At 40.0% G+C, this 21,113-nt stretch overlaps 4 protein-coding genes across 4 annotated transcripts; 1 reads left to right on the forward strand and 3 right to left on the reverse strand.

Moving 5' to 3' along the window:
• Positions 1-2,139: 2,139 nt before the first annotated feature.
• Positions 2,140-4,557, reverse strand: taar1b (trace amine associated receptor 1b). The gene is made up of 3 exons (XM_060883390.1): positions 4,303-4,557; positions 4,016-4,221; positions 2,140-3,930 (listed from the first exon to the last, which is right to left on the reverse strand). Coding segments are annotated over exons 2-3 (1,047 nt in total). The 5' UTR covers positions 4,018-4,221; positions 4,303-4,557; the 3' UTR covers positions 2,140-2,885.
• Positions 4,558-6,917: 2,360 nt separating this feature from the next.
• Positions 6,918-7,508, forward strand: LOC132855122 (trace amine-associated receptor 8b-like). The gene is made up of 2 exons (XM_060883867.1): positions 6,918-7,242; positions 7,372-7,508. Coding segments are annotated over exons 1-2 (300 nt in total). The 5' UTR covers positions 6,918-6,943; the 3' UTR covers positions 7,373-7,508.
• Positions 7,509-9,526: 2,018 nt separating this feature from the next.
• LOC132854850 (trace amine-associated receptor 1-like) lies at positions 9,527-10,558 on the reverse strand. The gene has a single exon (XM_060883492.1). The coding sequence runs from the start codon at positions 10,556-10,558 to the stop codon at positions 9,527-9,529; it is 1,032 nt and encodes a 343-aa protein (XP_060739475.1).
• A 5,728-nt stretch (positions 10,559-16,286) lies between these two features.
• LOC132854961 (trace amine-associated receptor 1-like) lies at positions 16,287-17,303 on the reverse strand. Its single transcript, XM_060883645.1, has 2 exons — positions 16,985-17,303; positions 16,287-16,912 (listed from the first exon to the last, which is right to left on the reverse strand). The coding sequence occupies exons 1-2, from the start codon at positions 17,301-17,303 to the stop codon at positions 16,287-16,289; spliced, it is 945 nt and encodes a 314-aa protein (XP_060739628.1).
• Positions 17,304-21,113: the final 3,810 nt, after the last annotated feature.

Below are 21,113 nucleotides of genomic sequence, written 5' to 3' on the forward strand. Positions count from 1 at the left end.
CACTTTTAGTGAAAGTGAAAGTGACGTGACATACGGCTAAGTACAGTGACCCATACTCAGAATTCGTTCTCTGCATTTAGCCCATCCAAAGTGCACACACACAGCAGTGAACACACACACGCCGTGAACACACGCCCAGAGCAGTGGGCAGCCATTTATGCTACGGCGCCCGGGGAGCAGTTGGGGGGGTTTGGTGCCTTGCTCAAGGGCACCTCAGTCATGGCCGGCCAGAGACTCGAACCCTCAGACAAACTCTCTAACCATTAGGCCACGACTTCCCCACAGGTTTATCCCTTTAGGATAAACTTGAACACCAGCATCAGAGCCTGACCTCACGAATGCACATGTGACTGAATAAACACTGCATCTCTACATTCACAATCCAGAAACTAGTGCAAATCCTTCACAAATAAGCAGAGCTTATTAAAACTAAATACATTTGGAATAATGTATAGTATCACACAAACTGTATAGATTTGTAGATATTTGGATATATAGTGAATGTCATATGAAATTCTGATGTTAGGGTCCTAATATTTCAAATCGTCTATCTTTCATTTTAGTCTTTAATTTTTAAATAATTGTTTTCATTGTTTTATTTCATCTTTAGTCCAAATAAGATTATATCATAACTTACTTTAATATTTAACTTGCAAAAGACTGTCGTTTTCCAATTAATTTATATCTGTTATAAAATAAACTAACATTTAAACATTCACTACAGATTTATAAGATAGATAGATAGAAATGTACAATCAAACCTCACCATTCTTAAGTTACTGAGGCTAGTTATATATATTCTATTGTTAGAACATTAAAAAATGTGGTTTAATAAATATATTAAAAGGGGGGAAGTTGTGGCCTAATGGTTAGAGAGTTTGACTCCTAACCCTAAGGTTGTGGGTTCGAGTCTCGGGCCGGCAATACCACGACTGAGGTGCCCTTGACCAAGGCACCGAACCCCCAACTGCTCCCAGGCACCGCAGCATAAATGGCTGCCCACTGCTCCGGGTGTTTGTTCACAGTGTGTGTGTGTGTTCACTGCTGTGTGTGTGCACTTTGGATGGGTTAAATGCAGAGAACAAATTCTGAGTATGGGTACTTAGCCGTATGTAAAGGAAAAAAAAGAAAAATGGTAAAATATAGTGTGTTTGCACCTGACCTCTAGTGTAGATGTGCATTTAGTAATTTTGCTTTCAGTTCATTTTGTTTTTGAGTCTGATGTCAACAAATATCAGAACTCAGTTTCAGTCACCAGACACTCACCTAACTATTCCAAGTAGTGCACTTACTGTTTATTACCACTAGAGGTCTCTCTCTCTCTCTCTCTCTCTCTCTCTCTCTCTCTCTCTCTCTGACATGCAGAATAGTTAATATTTATGTTACTTGTTTTGTTTGTTTGTTAGTTAAGATTGCTGATTTGACAGATTACTGCAGAAAATGACACTGTAGTAAGAGCAATGTGACTGTGAGTGACTGGTCATGTGTATGTAATGTTTCTTATTATGGGATTAATATAAGTCAAATATTAATCAATTCAATATTCTTTTAGCTTCTTTTACTCATTTTTCAAGCTTCACAATTTGTTCTTCTGTTAGCAGATAATTTAGCATCTTTCTAGAAATTAATGTCTGTGAACTGGAGAACATGCAGATAGAGCAACATCTTCAAGTTTACAAGTTTTGCAGTATTATTAAGGCAGTAATTGAAATGTAAACATTTTTAAAAGGATTATGTACTTATATAATTGCCCTTATTAATCATTTTATTTATTATTTAATTTATTTATTCATTTTCTGTACCAACAGAGGGCAATAAAACCACATGGTGCACTTACATATCACCACCACCAGAGGTCAGCACTATCACACAGTTTAATTTATGACATTCAGCAGTACAGCAAACATGAACACATGATGCTATTTTTCTTTCTCTTGGAGGTTTTTTTGGAGGTTTTTTATGGTTTATAGTAATTTATTAGTCCAATAATCAATCCACTATAAGAATAAGAATCACTCAGTAAGATCTCTCATGATTAGTTTTCCAGAGTCTGTAGGTCAGACTAATACATAGTAATAAATAATAAGTGAACATATCACAGAATCTATATTTAAAATATATATTCGGTCTTTAGCCTGTAGTAATGTCTAGTTTGGGTTAAGCTAACTAACCAACAGCATGTAGGCCATGTAGTTATCTGTCTGAAGACAACTAATAAAAGTGTATGTTGATGAAACATGGTTGATTTACTGTACATGTTTGTTTACTCATGAACTGAAGCCTTTATTTATAGTGCTGTACAGCACATGGAAAAGTATACACTGAATATTATACAAGACACAGTGGTCAAAAACATTTGGGAATTTAAAGGTAAGAGAATATTAATAATAAAATTATACAAACACACAAAAAAAGAGAAACTCAACTAATCAGTAACAGAGATCTCAGTTAAGAAGGATGATGACAGTGTATGTGGCACCTTTGTTCCATTCAGTCTCAGTTTAAGTTGTTTACAGAAGCAACTACATTCAACATACGACCATGTAACAGTGGTGATATGGTTTAGATGTAAAAACAGATATGTGTATGGTTCAGAAGCTGTAGCTGAACACCAGTCTTTTGGAGATACAGATGTTTCTCTCAGTGGCTTGATGCTTCGTTTACAGACACGTTGTTATATCGTCTTTATTTGCCACCATAAAGGCCTCGCCCACCGGCACTGACACTTCTGCTTCCTCGGTTCCTGTTGAGCAAGTTAATGAAAAACAGAACCAATTTTTCAGTCTGGGAACCAGTTTCTGTTTCTGGCATTAAGGCATCAGGACCACATCAGAAGAAAATCACCCACAGAAAATGTTTTTTTCCTCCCAGATGTCAGGTTTTATTCATGAGTACAGTTGAAATCTGCAGCTGTTCCTGTGAAAAACCTCTCCGCTGATAATGATCCTCAAAGCCTTTCTAAACCAAGGGTACAAAAACGCATAAATGAAGGGATTCAGTGCAGAGTTCAAATATCCAAACCAGACCAAGGCATCAATTAGCAATGGTGATATTGTGTAATTAACAAAAGGGTCAATGATGTTGCAGAGGAAAAATGGAGTCCAGCAGAGGAGGAAAACTCCAACCACAATGGCAAGAGTCATTGTGCTTTTCCTTGTTCGGGACCTGAATGCTCCAGGTTTGGGGCTGTGCATCCTGAGCTGACTGGCCAAAATGTTGATGGATCTCGCTTGGCTTCTGGCAACGATGTAAATCCTGGAATAGATGGCGAACATAATTAAGCCAGGGATGAAAAATGAGACCATAGAAGTGACCACGGCTGAGCCATGGCTAAAAAAGACATGACAACCTCCCACACAGCGCACATGAGACTCGTAGAAATCTTCATTGCCTTTGAGGTTGAGTTCTCCGAACACTAAGGCATAGGCAAACGATGCAGAAATAAACCAGCTAGCTGAGACCAGAAACAGCACGGTGGCAGAACGAAAGCGTGAACGATATGTCAAAGGGCTGCAAACAGCACAAAAACGCTCTGCTGACACACAAGTGAGATGAAAAATAGACGCTGTGCTCAACATGATGTCCATTCCTGTGTGCACCTTACACATAAAGTCCGAGAGATACCAACATCCGTACACAGAGCGCATGGAGCTTAACGGCATCACAAAAATACCCAACAAGAAGTCACACATGGCCAGAGACAGGATTAAATGGTTGGTTGGTGTGTGGAGCTGCTTGAAGTGTGCTATAGAAATTATAACCAAAATATTTCCCATCACAGTCATCAGGATGGTGATTGTCATCCCGAGGAACATGGAGATCTGGACGTTCAAAGGTCGTGAAATCCTCCAGCAAGATCCGTTAATGGACTCATAGCAAACAAGCGCATTCTGGTTGAAGTCGCTGATGTTTAGATCGTCCATCGTGGTCCTTTGTGTGGGAGAAAAATAAACCACCATTTACAAAAATATGATGTCATTAAGGTCAAATACAAGAATTTCTTTTTTAAACTTACATTCACAAAGTGAGGATATGTAGATGTTATGTTGTATTTTCATCCGAGTCAGACAAGGTATCGTAGTCCATCGTGCCAAACTGTATCTGAGAAAGAGAAATTCAGTGGAAAAGCCGTGTCTCTGTCCGTGATAGACTTGTAATGTTTAATGATTTTCCTTCAGCTTGTATTTGGCTCGGTCCAACGAGTACATTCTTCTCTTTCTGCTGTTAAAATAATTACAAACCATTTAGAAAGTTATAATAAAGTTATAAAGTACAAAATATGTATTAAAGTCAGAAACTCACTTGGCCAGAAGATCGGAACTGAACCACTTCCTTTTTTACTGTTAGCAAAACGATAAATTTCTTCTGGGAACAAACACAGCGGACATTTGAATCCTTTTACAGTATGGAAATAAACCATGGAATGTCTTCTCCCATGGGCTTGTTTTTTTTTTGTGTGTGTGAGAAATCGGTCCTTTCAAGAAGTCGAGCATTCACAAGATCTTCTGCAGAAGAAAAAAAACTCAGTGGTCCTTTAATACCTCGTGTTGTTTTAAAACTTCCACACAGAGCAAACATCTCTGTGAAACCTAGATACGTGCCCAGATACGCAGCTTCCTTATACAGACTCACAATTATGACCTGTGCAAACAGACTCCAACACACACACACACACACACACACAATGAGAAACAGATGTTTAATATTGACACTTGGAAAGGAACAGATATTAACACAAAGACCTGGATTAAACCAATCGTTCTCTACATGAGCAATCACATTAACTCTGATTGTAGGACTTGTGTGTGCACAAGTTTTGACACTTCTAAGTTTAATATCATGTCACGGTTCTATTTATCTCATGATACAAAGCTTTGGAATAAATCTTATGAAGACCGTAAGAGAGACACGTAAACATGCTCATGGAACAAAGCTCTTGGTTCATTTTTTCCTCCTATTTCTAATTCAGATTATTCAGGCACTCGGTTGCTACCTGCTGTATTTGATAACACCTGATTGTTTTGGCCATTTGTTCCAATGGCAGTGTGTTGTGTCATTGTTTGCACTTCCCTCAAATGGACTGTTGTACTGTGAATGACGAGCGCACGAAGACCATTTACTCAGTAGGGCCTTTGAACGAATTGGCTGAGATTTAATTACTGTAACCTTAATTAAATTAAAAGGTTATTCAGTGCCATAACATGCTAATTAGCTTTAAAATAGTTAGCTAGATAGCACAGATATGCCATCTCTGAATTCATTAGCATATTATATTAATATTTATAGATTCATTATTAGAGGTTTATGAGTCCAGGAGAAAATCTGCCTACTGTACAATCTGGATAAAAAGCTGCTAAACTAACACTTTAAATTTGTTTATAACTTTATCCATAAAAATAAAATTCACTTCCAAAAAAAAAACCCAAAACAAAACGTATGATAAGATACAAAGCTTTCAAGTAGAGCTTTTAGTATTTCCTAAAACTCGTCACCATTTAATTATGTATTTTTATACTGGGATTTTAGGATATTGAGGTTTTATCCCTTCAAAGGTGAAAGCAGAAACAACAAGCTTTCAATACTTTGTGTTCAGTGGCACATAAATAACTCAAAATAATGAAACAAACCATTAACCTTTAGCCGAACAGAGATATCGAAAGGTCACAGCAGTGGAACATTAACACTACAGACCGCATCAGGCCACGTATGACACGATCGCATCTGTCTGATGTAAAGGAGAAACCTTCATGAGTCGTCTGCGTCTGTGATGCACGATAAGCAATAAGCCAATCGAGTGCGATTCCAGCCACACGAGGGGGAAATAGTGTGTTTGATTGGTTTATAATCAGCGGTGCTTCATTTCTCCTACCTCTCGTACTTCCTAAATAAATATATGAATAAATACAAGTTGTTAGAGTTTAAACAGAACACAGACACTCAGCCATTCAGAGGTAAAACTTTTAAAGTTCTCCCAGATATTATTATTATTATTATTATTATTATTATTATTGATATTATTATTATTATTATTATTATATAAATAAAATGTATGTAATTTATATGCAGCTAAAGATTTATGTATTCTATGTTCTGTAATCTGTTCATCTTCTAACAGACTGTCGACGTGGTGGTAGTGCTGATAAACTGCATCTCTTGCTCTCTTTTATCTATCTATCTATCTATCTATCTATCTATCTATCTATCTATCTATCTATCTAAGTTTTAGGCCCATTTAATAAAACTGCAAAGCAAAGATACTTCCAAATAGTGAAGTGAAAGCCAACATTTCTCTGTACAACAATGGGCTATAAAGAGCAGTAAACAGTAATAAACCATGTTGACCTTTATATCTGTAGCAGCTCGCTCAGGGTCATTACTGTGAAACTCTTCAGACATCCTGAGCATTGGAGAACCTGAAACTGTTCGTCTCGGCCCTTTGGGTCTTGCTAATTTTATCAGAAAACAAAAACATCTCTTTTATTAGCTTTTAAATGTATACAGAAGTTTGGCTGTAATATTTACATCTCATTGGAAAATGAAATGTTTCCTTCTTTGACATAAAGTTTTCTTTTGTCTAAATGAATGTCCTGAACGTGACACCATAATGATTTGTTTGTGAACATGTTGAACCAGACAAGGACTTTTACCTTTATTGTAATATAACGCATTTTTCAGTCAAAGCTAAATTGTGAATGTCACACAGTTTAGTATGAAGAAATGTTCTGAGACATCATGGTGTGTGTGTGATATCAATGTGTGTGTGTATTTATACATCTAACATTTTGCCCCTTGAATCCTTAATGCTGTTTCCTTCTGTCTGTGGATGTCATGTCACACAGTACACAAGGTTTATCTTTATCAAGCGTAGACAGTGTAAGTAACTCCCTCAATCTCATGTGTTCTGTATTTTTAGACGTTCCGTTTCTGAAACACTTCCCTAAAGATGAACACGAGTCTGTCTGGAATGCGTGAGTCCACTGCTCTGTGTTATGATTCTCTGAACAACTCGTGTCTTCGGACCATATACCCTCTCGCCCTGCGCCTTTCGCTCTACTTCCTCTTCACCACCATCTTCATCCTCACTGTGAGCGGAAACCTGTTAGTCGTCCTTGTCATCTACATCTCTCAGAATCTCCTTCCAACTGCCACCAATCATCTTATCCTGTCTCTGTCTTTGGCTGGGTTTCTGATCGGAGGGTTCGTGATGCCACACAGCATGATGCGTTCCGTCGAATCCTGCTGGTACTTTGGTCTAATTTTCTGTGAATTTCACACCACTGTTGATGTTGTGCTGTGTAACACCACCGTGTGGCATCTTACCTTCATCTCTATTGATCGGTACTTGGCTATATTTTATCCTCTGCACTACAGAATCCTGATGACCAACAAAACCGGTGCAGCCATGATCATTTCCAGTTGGGGCCTGGCGTTAGTGTTTGGCTTCGCTATTGTCATTTCAAATCCACAAGTCAAGATCAGGGGTGATTTTTACAAATCCTGTGTGGGGGGGTGTTTTTCTTTGCATGCCAGAGAAATCGGGCTGGAATATTCTATTATCTTCTACTTTATCCCTGTATGTATCATAATCAGTGTCTACAGCAGGATATTTTTTGTGGCACAAAGACACGCTAAAGTGATTCATGGCTACAGTAAAGGCCCAAATCTTTCTGCCCCACTGACAACTAAAGATCTCAAAGCAACCAAAATCCTTGCTATAGTCGTTGGAACCTTCCTTTTTTGCTGGACGCCTTTTTTTGTATGTAATATTATTGACCCACTAATAGGCCATTCGATCAATACCCTTTTGTATGAATCTCTTATGTGGGTTGCGTATTTAAACGCAATGCTTAATCCTTTAATCTACGTATTTTTTTATAGCTGTTTCAGGAAAACCGCAAAGGTCCTTCTGAGCAAACTGCTCATGCAGATGTAGCTCAAGCTTAAAAGACGTAGCAGTAAATATCTCTCTATAAATCTACTGTATATGTAAGTAGAATATTAGATTTCAGAAAACTGAGATTATTTAAATGCATTCTTGTACATTTTAATAAATGTCTTGTTTGACACTTATTGTCCTGATGAAATCACTGCATTATGAATAAATTTAAGAAGCTGTTAACTGACAAGTAAAAATCGTCTGTCAGGCAGAGAATTGTCTTGCCACTGTTGTCTCTGGTTTGCTCAATGGGGTTAATTGTAAATATAATTATATGATAATATAATGAAAACATAAAAGCACCAGAAAAAATACTGACAGTTTTAGGGTTTAATTATGAGCTTGTAGTCAAATTTGGATGGGAATGTCAAGATGTTGTCCGGTGTTTAACAAAAAGACAGTCAACATCATTTACATACACTGTCCTGTGGTTAGTATTTACCCATGAAACACTGTCTCTATTTTTAAGCCCTGGTCACAGTTTAACTTGCATCTGAACCAACTCTGTGGTGACTGAATATGTACACAGTACTGAGGCTTTAGTAAATTGAATTATCTTTTCAGATTAAATATTTGTGTGTTGCATTAAGAAAACCCAAAATATCAGTCATATGTCTCTGGGGTTACTGGGTGTGGGAAAGGAAGATGGCTTGTAGTTTAGAGGATCGTCCGGTACTGCCATGGCTCGCTGAGTGAGCAGATCCTTTTCATTTTAAGCAAACCAGCATTGGGAAAACAGGATAGACAGAAAAGATGGAAACTAAACACAGTGCTAAAGCAGTGTTATTGAATAGGATTACAATTATAGGATTAATTTAAATTAAAATAGGATTAAATTGCTGTGAATCAGGTGGAGGTATGGTGGATAATATGTGTGTATGAATATTAGTCTTGCCAATTATTTCTCTAAAATACTTAATAAAAAATGTATTGGGCATGAACCTGCAATCAGATTCATCACAGACCAGTGTAGGTGTTTCTCTTAATATGTGCAACGATATATCAGATAAACATATCCATGCTTGTCCGTATTTTTTACTTATTAAATTGAAATCAGTTTTTGACACACTGAATTTTAAGAACACTGGAGAACCTTGATGTATAAAAATACTCAATTACCATGTATTTGTTGTGAAGATATTTTACAGTGTCCCACACATCATAAACCAAATTAAAAAAACACTGAAAATCCTCATTTGTGAATTGAATATATATATATATATATATATATATATATATATATATATATATATATATATATATATACATATACAGAGAGAGAGAGAGAGAGAGACGTTATGATGACTTAGAGACTTGTTGAATATTTCTAGTCTAACATAAGTCCATAATGAGAGCTGAAACAAAGAGGTTTTATTGGGTTTATTTCTTAATGTACACTTTGATATCTTCTTAAATATGATTAACACATTAATATAATCCCTTTAATAATTTGCTCAGATTTTGAACAGAACCAAAAACAATTATTGCTTGTTGATCACCAGAAGCAAACAGTAATTATAAATGAAGAGAAGGAGAGAGTTTTCCCCATTTTCACTGCTCAGAGTTTGTAGGTTCAGCTTGAAAAATCCATTAAAAAAGTCTGGTGTGTGAGGAATTGGCTCGAAATATTCCCCCAAATAGAATGACTCTAAAAGCTTGTCTGAACCAGCTGTAGAAAAATGCATACACTATCGGATTACATGTAGAATTAAAATATCCAACCCAAAGAAATAAATCAAACAGAATCGGAGGAACTGAATATCCTATAAATGGATCTATGCAGTTACAGATAAAAAACGGCACCCAGGATGTCAGAAAAACTCCCACAATTATAGCTAACGTTTTCGTGGCCTTCCTTTCCGACTTGCTCACTGTGGCTTTTTCTTTGACTGTCTTCATCTGTGCATTTGTGGAACGAATTGCACGAGCTTGTCTTTGTGCTGTGTGGAAGATTTTCACGTACACACAAAGCATGATTACTGCAGGGATGTAAAAGCAGAGCAAAGGAAACACTATGGCTGCTGCTTTGGCTTGAAACACCATACATGCACCTTCACACACAAAGTTACTGTAATAAAACTCTTCATTTCCAAGAATATTGAGCTCCAGAAATATCATTCCAAACCCAAGTACAGCAGAAATGCTCCAACACACAACAATCATGAATCTAATGGTAGTAGGAGTCATTTTACTGTAGTAGAGAAGCGGATGACATACAGCATAATATCTATCTAAAGAAATAATACACAGGTTTAAAATGGACGCAGTGCACACGGTGACGTCCAAACTGCTGTGTATTTTACAAAAGGTGCTTCCTAAATACCAGCAAGTTTCCACCGAGCGTATCATGCTAGGAGGCATCACTATTCCTCCTACAAGCAGGTCAGCAACAGCCAGAGAGAGAATGAGGTAATTAGTTGATGTGCGCAGCTGCCTGAAATGTACCACAGTTATAATCACAAGCAGGTTTCCAATCACAGTGATAAGAGAAGACGTGCTAAAGAGGATGTAGAGCAAAACCCGAACTTCCAGACGATAATCAATCTTCAAACACGAGGTATTGAGGGAACTGAAACAAAGTGAAGGCTCCTCTGGAATCTGCAGATCAATGAGATTGTCCATCTGCTGCACTCACAGTGCCTTCCAGATCTGGAGAAAATTAATATAATGAACAAGTTATTGCATTGCAACATCATTAATGTAACATCATAAGCAGTATTATGTCTAAATCTAATAGTCTTATATTAAAATTTAATAATGTAAATGATTGTATTCATAACAACTCATTATACCTTGCTCTGTACCATGTCAAGGTAAGATAACCAGATAGAAGAGTGTCTAAATTTATAGTCTGTCAATAGGAATAGCAAATAGTCTAATTAATCCCTGGCGGAGCATGTGGGGGGGGGGAGCAAACCACCCAGTTTACAGAGGATAATCTAGGGAAGGTTCATTGAGGTTTATTTCATTATTGAGACGTCTGATTATTTGGGACGAGACAATCTGTTACACAGTCTGGCTTTGAGGGCCCAAAAGTTTTGATACCTTTTTCCAGATGGCAGCAGGGTGAAGAGATTGTGTGAGGTGTGTGTGGGGTTGTTCATAATGCATTTGGCTTTGCAGATGCAACCTGTGATGTAAATGTCTGTGATAGAGGAATAAAGACTCTAATTGCCTTCTCTGCTGTCCACAATACTGCAGGATTTTGGGGTCCAAGATGGTGCAATTCCTAAACCAGGCATTGATGCAGTTGCTCAGGATGCTCTCGCCAGTCTCTCTGTAGAATGTATTAAGGATGAGGTTGGGAAATGGGCTTTTCTCAGCCTTCTCATAAAGTAGAGACACTTCTAGACATTCTTGGTGATGATAATGGTGCTGGTATTAAGGGACCATTAAGGGACCATCTGCCATATGAACACCAAGGAATTTGGTACTCTTGAAGCTTATTATAGTGCATCCGTCAATGTTCAGTGAAGAATGGGCCCTCCATGCTCTACTGAACTCAACAACAATCTTTTTTCTTTTATCCCCATTCAGAGAGATGTGGTTGGCTCTATACTAGACTGTTAGCTGTTGTACTTTCTTGCAGATGAAACCCACCACAGCCTTGTCATGGGCAAACCTGATCATGTGGATTGAGTTGTGCACTGCTGCACAGTTGTGATTCAGCAGAGTGTACCTGGTCAGGGGGTGGTGATGGGGGTGCTGGTTAGGGGTGGGAGTGGGAGATCAGGGTAGGTCCAGTGGTGGAGTGGTTGTAGGTGTTCAGTGTTCAGACTGGTGATGTTGGATATGCTGGTTCCCTATCTTTATTAACTGAGGAATACCACTTAGGAAGTCCAGGATACAGTTGCAGAGGGAGGTGTTCAGGCCCAGCAGACTCACCTTTTCAGTCAGGTGATTAGGAATGATCATGTTGAATGCTGAACTGAAATCCATGATCAGCGTTTATATTCCGCAGGTGGGTAAGGCCCAGATGGAGTGTGATGGCAATGGTAATATCTGTAGAGTGGTTTGGATGATACCTGGTTCACTAGGTTACATATCTAAGATACCAGCCAGCACACCAGCATCCCAGGCTGGTCGGCCAGCACACCAGCACCTAATGCTGGACCAGCATACCACCATCCCAGGTTGGTTGGCCAGCACACCAGCAACCAGCACCTTATGCTGGACAGCACACCAGCATCCCAGGCTGGTCGGCCAGCACACCAGCATCCCAGGCTATTCGGCCAGCACACCAGCACCTAATGCTGGACCAGCATACCACCATCCCAGGCTGGTCGGCCAGCACACCAGCAACCAGCACCTAATGCTGGACCAGCACACCAGCATCCCAGGCTGGTCGGCCAGCATACCATCATCCCAGGCTGGTCGGCCAGCACACCAGCATCCCAGGCTGGTCGGCCAGCACACCAGCATCCCAGGCTGGTCGGCCAGCACACTGGCAACCAGCACCTAATGCTGGACCAGCATACCACCATCCCAAGCTGGTCCCAGCATGCAAAACATACCGTCACTGTCGGGCGGAATCCTCGTATCTCCAAAACATTATTTTTCAGGAAATCAAAAAAACGCTGTACCTGTCCTCAGACGAGCACCAGAACTAGCGGGGGTCAAGATTTTTTTTCTTTGAGCTAGTGTTTTGAAGACATTTACCTCAAAACACGTGTGGATTCGTTGCGAGAAATATGCCGCAAAGCTCTCCCGCGGAGTGAGGAAGAGGTGGACAGTTGAAGTGTCCAATGGAGTTATGAGATTTGCGCTCAAGCTATTTTCAAGACTTTAGATTAGTTAAAAACTTGTAAAAATAACAGACCCATGTGGGGTCTGACCAATAGCATCAATATGTGAAAAAATATGAAATTGACCAAATTTGGACATACGAGGTTTCCGCCCCGACATCGACGATACCTTATGCTGGTGACCAGCAATGCTGTTTTTTTTTTAGCAGGGACCTCTTACCCTCAGAGATGGTGGGACCAGTGGAGCAGTGCTGTAGAGCTGAGGGTGCAGAGCGCAGTGTGCGAAGTGATGAGGGCTTCGAGGTAAGAGGGATCTGGTCCATTTTTGGCTTTGTATGGTACAGGAGCCAGTGGATAGCCCAGCAGTGGGGTGGTATGCTAGAACTGAGCCTCATTATATGCCTCTTGAAGCACTTCATGATGATGTTTGTAAGTGTGACAGGACAATCTTAATTGAGGCTGGACATTGAAGGCTTCTATGGCATGGGGACAACAGTAGTGGTCTTGAAGCACCTAGAAACAACAGCGCTGCTCAGAGAAATGTTATGTCACTAAAGACATCCACCAGTTGGTTTCCACATCTTCTGTCCATTCTGGCAGGAATGTTGTCTGGTCCAGCAGCCTTACATGGATTAACTCTGCATAGTCTTTCTCACATCAGACATGCTAAGACAAAGCACCTGATCATTGGTAGAAATGGTGGCCTTCCTCCCCACCACGTCATTCTGGACCTCAAACCACACAGAATTAGTTCAATACATCTGGAAGGAAGGTATCACTGTGACAGACAGGTGAAGTTGTCCTGCAGTTTGTGATCTCCTGTATGTCCTGCCACATCCACTGGGTGTCGCTGCTATTGTGGAAGTAGCTATGGATTCTCCTGGCACATCTTCTCTCAAGTGCACCCTTTGCTTTCTCTGATGGCTAGGTCTGTTTGGCCCTCACTGTTCTTAAAGCCTAACCTAACCCTAACCCTAACTTTGTCACCTGCTCTGAAGGCAGAGTCTCTCATCTTCAGCAGCACATAGACCTTTGTAGTCATGCACGGTTTCTGATTGAAGTGTGTGGTACAGTAATGGTCTTGGAAGCAATAACATGATCAATGCACTTAATGATGTGTCTGGACACCACTCCAGTGTTTTCCTCCAAACATGTGGACTTGCCAATTGTTGCAGCTTCGCTGAACCTTCAGTAGCTGTAGTTCATATAGGAGTACAGCTACTGAAGGTTCAGCGAAGCTGCAACAATTGCCAATCCAAGACCATTACCACATGCTCCAATCAGAAACCGTGCATGACTATCTTTAGCTAGAGAGTCTTTGCTTTGTGCTTTATAGTAACAAGCACAAAGCAAAGACTCTCTAGCTAAAGATATTCATTCATTCATTCATTTTCTACTGCTTATCTGACTTCTCGGGTCATGGGGAGCCTGTGCGTATCTCAGGCGTCATCAGGCATCAAGGCAGGATACACCCTGGACGGAGTGCCAACCCATCACAGGGCACACACACTCTCTCATTCACTCACACACTCACACACTACGGCCAATTTTACAGAGATGCGAATCAACCTACCATGCATGTCTTTGGACCGGGGGAGGAAACCGCAAACTCCACACACCCTGGAGGTGTGAGGTGAACGTGCTAACCACTAATCCACCGTGCCCCCCAGCTAAAGATATGTGCTAATTTATTTAAATGTGATTATGATTAAAGATTCTGTTGTCATGTGGTGAAAAATGAGTGACTTAAACCATGCAACAGGCAAAGATGGTGCACATGTAATATTGAAAATAGTGGAAATTGAACACAGCATTATACAGAAAACCATTTTTTCTTGCTTATGACACTTCTGGTTTGCTAAGACAGATCTAAATTTGGACTCAGCAGATTATCCTCATCTCTTAGATAATCTTAAAATCAGATGAAAAAGGCTACAATGGTGTCAAAAAGTGTTGGCCCCCTTCCTGATTTTTATTTCTTTTTTTTTCACTCTTTAATGTTTCAGATCATCAGATCATAAATATTAGTAAAAGATAACACAAGTAAACACAACATGCAGTTTTTAAATGAAGGTATTTATTATTAAGGGAAAACTGAATCCAAACCAACATGGCCCTGTGTGAAAAAGTGCTTGCCCCTCTTTTTAAAACATAACTTAACTGACTTACTTATCCTCAAAAGCTACACCATGCTGAGATCCAAAGAAATTCAGGAACAAATAAGAAAAAACGTAATTAAGAGCTATCAGTTTGGAAAAGGTTATAAAGCACTTTATATACACTATTTGGCGTAGAGCAAAGGCTTCTAATAATATCTCTGACTGGCAATCGGATAGGGCTATACGAAATAAATGTACCCAGTCCATTAGACAGGCAAAATCAAGTTATTTCAAGCATCATTTGACTGTTAATGGTTCTGATCATGGTTCAGTTTGGCTTCAGATCCGGTCATAGTTGTATCACTGCTACACTTAAGGTTTTCAATGACATCATATGTGTGATTGACAACAAGGAGTACTGTGTAGCTGCATTTGTTGATATGGCAAAGGCTTTTGACTCTGTGGACCATGAAATATTGCTGGATAGGCTAAAAGATATTGGGTTCTCTGAGAGCTGTCTGGCTTGGTTAAAGAGTTACTGCTCTGGTCGTTCACAATCAGTAAGGGTGGAGGGTCAGATACCCTGCCACTATTTTAAGGGGTCCCACAAGGAAGCATTTTGGGCCCTACACTTTTTAATATTTATATTAATGATATTCCTCTTGCTGCAGGTGATTCTTACATACATTTATGACGCTATCTGATGACACTATCATTTATACATTCAACAGTTCCTCGACCATTGCACTGTCTTTGCTGCAGGCCAGTTTTACTCGTATCCAACATGCTTTTTCTAATCTTCATTTGGTTTTAAATACAACTAAAACAAAATGCATGATTTGACAGAAATCTACCACTTGTTGCACATCTGCCTAAAATTTTATCTTTGTATGGTTCTGAACTCTATGTTGAATGTTGAAACCTTGGTATCTGGCTTGATAGCAAGTTGTCATTTGAAACTCACATAAATATACTGGTTGGAAAGGTTAAATCTCGTATTGGTTTTCTTTATCGGAATAAATCTTCTTTTACCCATTCTTCTAAAGTTTTTGGTTAAAACGACAGTACTTCCAATTTTGGATTATGCTGATGTAGTTTATAGGTCTGCTTCAAAAACTCTCCTTCATAAACTGGATGTTATCTATCACGCTGCAATCCGCTTTGTGACTGGAGCTTCATTTAACACTCACCATTGCCTCCTGTATTCTTTATTGAATTGGTCTTCTCTTCATTCTCGTAGACAAACTCATTGGTTTCTGTTTCATTTATAAAACTCTGGATATAAAACTTATTGGTAAAACTCCCTCATATTTACAGTCATTTGTTTGATGATCTGAAACATTAAAGTGTGACAAACATGCATAAAAATGACAAACCAGGAAGGGGGCCAACACTTTTTACACCACTGTCTATATAACATTTATTATTTGAAGTGCAGTTTGTGTATAGTTAGAAGTGTGAAGGTATTAATCAAGAATAGAGGGAATTGAGGCAGCAGCTATTATATTACACACCATCATCCAGAAATATTTTACCAGATAGAATGACTCTAAAAGCTTGTCTGAACCAGCTGTAGAAAAATGCATACACTATCGGATTACATGTTGAATTCAAATATGCCACCCAGATTAATACATCAAACACAATCGGAGGAACTGAATTTTCTATAAGTAGACCTATGGAGTTACAGATAAAGAACGGCGCCCAGGATGTCAGAAAAACTCCCACAATTATAGCTAAAGTTTTCGTGGCCTTCTTTTCTGACTTGCTCATGGTGTCTTTTTCTTTGACCGTCTTCATCTGTACATTTGTGGATTGAATTGCACGAGCTTGTCTTTGTGCTGTGTGGAAGATTTTCACGTACACACAAAGCATGATTACTGCAGGGATGTAAAAGCAGAGAAAAGGAAACACTATGGCTGTAGCTTTAGCTTGAAACACCATACATGCACCTTCACACACAAAGTTACTGTAATAAAACTCTTCAGTTCCAAGAATATTGATCTCCAGAAATACCATTCCAAACCCAATAGAAAAAGAAATGTTCCAACACACAACAATCATGAATCTAATGGTAGTAGGAGTCATTTTACTGTAGTAGAGAAGCGGATGACATACAGCATAATATCTATCTAAAGAAATAATACACAGGTTTAAAATGGATGCAGTGCACACGGTGACGTCCATACTGCTGTGTATTTTACAAAAGGTGCTTCCTAAATACCAGCAAGTTTCCACCGAGCGTATCATGCTAGGAGGCATCACTATTCCTCCTACAAGCAGGTCAGCAACAGCCAGAGAGAGAATGAGGTAATTAGTTGATGTGCGCAGCTGCCTGAAATGTACCACAGTTATAATCACAAGCAGGTTTCCAATCACAGTGATAAGAGAAGACGTGCTAAAGAAGATGTAGAGCAAAACCCGAACTTCCAGACGATAATCAATCTTCAAACATGAGGTATTGAGGGAACTGAAACAAAGTGAAGGCTCCTCTGGAATCTGCAGATCAATGAGATTGTCCATCTGCTGCACTCACAGTGCCTTCCAGATCTGGAGAAAATTAATATAATGAACAAGTTATTGCATTACAACATGTTTAATATAACATCATAAGCAGTATTATGTAAAAATCTAATAGTATTACATTAAAATTTAATAATGTAATTGATTGTATTTATAACAACTCATTATACCTTGCTCTGGACCATGTCAAGGTAAGATAACCAGATAGAAGAGTGTCTAAATTTATAGTCTGTCAATAGCAATAGCAAATAGTCTAATTAATCCCTGACGGAGCATGATGGGGGAAAAACAAACCACCCAGTTTACAGAGGATAATCTAGGGAAGGTTCCTTGAGGTTTATTTCATTATTGATAGGTCTGTTGATTTGGGACAAGAGACAATCTGTTACACAATCTGGCTGTGAGGGTTCAAATGCTTTGATACCTTTTTCCAGACGGCAGCAGGGTGAAGAGATTGTGTGAGGTGTGTGTGGGGTTGTTCATAATGAAGTTGGCTTTGCAGATGCAACCTGTGATGTAAATATATGTGATAGAGAGAAGAAAGACTCTAATTGCCTTCTCTGCTGTCCACAATACTGCAGGATTTTGGGGTCCAAGATGGTGCAATTCCTAAACCAGTCATTGATGCAGTTGCTCAGGATGCTCTTGCCAGTCTCTCTGTAGAATGTATTAAGGATGAGGTTGGGAAATGGGCTTTTCTCAGCCTTCACATAAAGTAGAGACACTTCTAGACATTCTTGGTGATGATAATGGTTCTGGTGTTAATGGACCAGGTGAGGTTCTCTGCCATATGAACACCAAGGAATTTGGTACTCTTGATGCTCTTTGTAGGGCATCCGTCAATGTTCAGTGAAGAATGGGCCCTCCATGCTCTACTGAACTCAACAACAATCTTTTTTCTTTTATCCCCATTCAGAGAGATGTGGTTGGCTCTATACTAGACTGTTAGCTGTTGTACTTTCTTGCAGATGAAACCCACCACAGCCTTGTCATGGGCAAACCTGATCATGTGGATTGAGTTGTGCACTGCCTCACAGTTGTGATTCAGCAGAGTGGATCTGTTCGGGGGTAGTGATGGGGGTGCTGGTTGGGGTGGGAGTGGGCGATGGGGGTAAGTCCAGTGGTTTAGGGATTGTGGGTGTTCAGTGTTCAGACTGGTGATGTTGAATATGCTGTTTCCATATCTGGATTAACTGAGGAATATCACTTAGGAAGTGCAGGACACAGTTGCAGAGGGAGGTGTTCAGGCCCAGCAGACTCACCTTTTCAGTCAGGTGATAATGAATTATCATGTTGAATGCTGAACTGAAATCCATGATCAGCATTTATACATGTCATTTTTCCACAGGTGGGTAAGGCCCAGATGGAGTGTGATGGCAATGGTAATATCTGTAGAGTGGTTGGGACGATACATGAACTGCAGAGGTCCAGTGAGGGTGTCTGCAGGGTTTTGATGTGCCTTATTTACATTTACATTTACAGCATGTGACAGACTCTCTTATCCAGAGCAACATACAAAAGTGCTTTTAAGTCTCTATCATTGAGTACATTAATGCTGGTTCACTACCCTGCTGAAAAATCCAGCATATACCAGCATGAATTCCATGCTGGTTCAGGCTGGTTTTTACTGGTTCATGCTGGTATAGAGCTGGTATAATGCTGGTCAGTGCTGGTACTGTATAGTGCTGGTATAGATGGGTGGCCAGCATAGTCATGGTGTTATCAAGCAAAACAGGGCTGGTGTAGCTGGTTAACCAGTATGATCTTGCTGGAATGAGCTTTATGGGAACAACCTTTATTTTTGCTTGTGTATGTTTCTATGTAACACATTAATATAAGATTAAAACACAATATATTGGAATATATTTAATTATAAGTGTGTTATCACATATCAAGTGTGTTATAAATTATACAGAATGATGGGTTTTGATATAATCCATTTGTCTCAATTAAGAAGTAGTTAAGTTGTTTTCTTTGTTTTTTTAGTAAAGCGGTAATGTGAAGAGATATTACCCAGCATCAGCGTTGCTATGCAACCTTTAAAGCAACTATGTTCACGAAGGTAAATGTAGTTCCTGCAGTTTCCAAAAATAAATCTCGAAATGTTATATATACCTTACAGTGTTTATCGAAATTAGTATAAGTGCACGTGTTCCAGATCATCTTGTTTTTGCCACCGTAATTAGCATTTTGTTTTGGGGTAAATAAAAAGCTTCCGCTTCTACACGACGAATCTGCTGATCACTGGGAATCAGAATGTTGGCATACATGAGATACCTGGATGACGGCTGTACGGCAGTTGTTTCAACTAGCGATATTAAGGACATTAACTACGACATGTTTGACCAAACTCAGGTTTATTGGGTACGATGGAAGCAAGACTTCTTCAGGGCACAAATACTGATGCTTAAAGGTATGTAACTTAAGCAGTAGCTGTTTTATCGTAACTCGTTCACTGCACAATATAAACAAATGAGTGATATATAGTTTTGTTTCTTATTTTGTTTCTATAATTTTTCAGAGAATAAAGAAGATATAGAGCAGGAGTTGTCTAAAGGCAAACGACTCCGGGTAGCACCTCTTAAAAACACATGGTCATCTCCACCACATACTACTTGGTCTTTATTTAACTATGAATATGCACTAAGAAATGTGATATGTAACAAATGGGTTTTGTTGTGGTCTTGCTGGGATTATACTAGCATCCAAAAGACAACATATGTTGACCAGCACACCAGCATCCCAGGCTGGTCGGCCAGCACACCAGCATCCCAGGCTGGTCGGCCAGCACACCAGCATCCCATGCTGTTCGGCCAGCACACCAGCAACCAGCACCTAATGCTGGACCAGCATACCACCATCCCAAGTTAGTCGGCCAGCACACCAGCATCCCAGGCTGGTCGGCCAGCACACCAGCATCCCAGGCTGGTCAGCCAGCACACCAGCATCCCAGGCTGGTCAGCCAGCACACCAGCAACCAGCACCTAATGCTGGACCAGCATACCACCATCCCAAGCTGGTCGGCCAGCACACCAGCATCCCAGGCTGGCAGGTCAGCACACCAGCATCCCAGGCTGGTCGGCCAGCACACCAGCATCATAGGCTGGTCAGCCAGCACACCAGCAACCTGCACCTAATGCTGGACCAGCATACCACCATCCCAAGCTGGTCGGCCAGCACACCAGCATCCCAGGCTGGTCGGCCAGCACACCAGCAACCAGCACCTAATGCTGGACCAGCATACCACCATCCTAAGCTGGTCCCAGCATGCAAAACATACCTTATGCTGGACCAGCAATGCTGGTTTTTTTTAGCAGGGTAGGTTACAGACCTAAGATACCATGAGACTAAAACACTGTTCAAAGTTTTTTTTTTAAATACACACATACAACAAGCAGGGGATAAAGTGCTAGTTGAAGTGTTTCATAAACAAGTAGGTCTTCAAACATCGTTCGACAATAGCCAGTGACTCAGCTACCCAGACCTCTAGGGGAAGTTCATCCCACCACCACGGTGCCAGAACAAAAAAGAGTCTTGTAGAAGACTTACCTCTTACCCTCAGAGATGGTGGGACCAGTGTAGCAGTGCTGTAGAGCTGAGGGTGCAGAGTGCAGTGAGGGCTTTGAGGTAAGATGGAGCTGGTCCATTTTTGGCTTTGTAGGTAAGCATCAGTGTTTTAAATCTGATTTGTCAGGAATGTTGTCTGGTCCAGCAGCCTTACATGGATTAACTCTGCATAGTCTTTCTCACATCAGACATGCTAAGACAAAGCACCTGATCATTGGTAGAAATGGTGGTCTTCGTCCCCAC

The sequence above is a fragment of the Tachysurus vachellii genome, chromosome 12, assembly GCF_030014155.1.
Source record: "Tachysurus vachellii isolate PV-2020 chromosome 12, HZAU_Pvac_v1, whole genome shotgun sequence".
NCBI classification, from domain to species: domain Eukaryota; kingdom Metazoa; phylum Chordata; class Actinopteri; order Siluriformes; family Bagridae; genus Tachysurus; species Tachysurus vachellii.

Excerpts from the sequence above, each read along its gene's own strand:
- LOC132855122 (XM_060883867.1), top strand. The coding sequence starts at position 6,944 with ATGAACACGAGTCTGTCTGGAATGCGTGAGTCCACTGCTCTGTGTTAT.
- LOC132854850 (XM_060883492.1), bottom strand. The coding sequence starts at position 10,558 with ATGGACAATCTCATTGATCTGCAGATTCCAGAGGAGCCTTCACTTTGT.
- LOC132854961 (XM_060883645.1), bottom strand. The coding sequence starts at position 17,303 with ATGGACAATCTCATTGATCTGCAGATTCCAGAGGAGCCTTCACTTTGT. Across the intron at positions 16,913-16,984 it reads GTATTTAGGAAGCACCTTTT|ATAGATATTATGCTGTATGT; the intron begins GTAAAATACACA and ends TTATTTCTTTAG.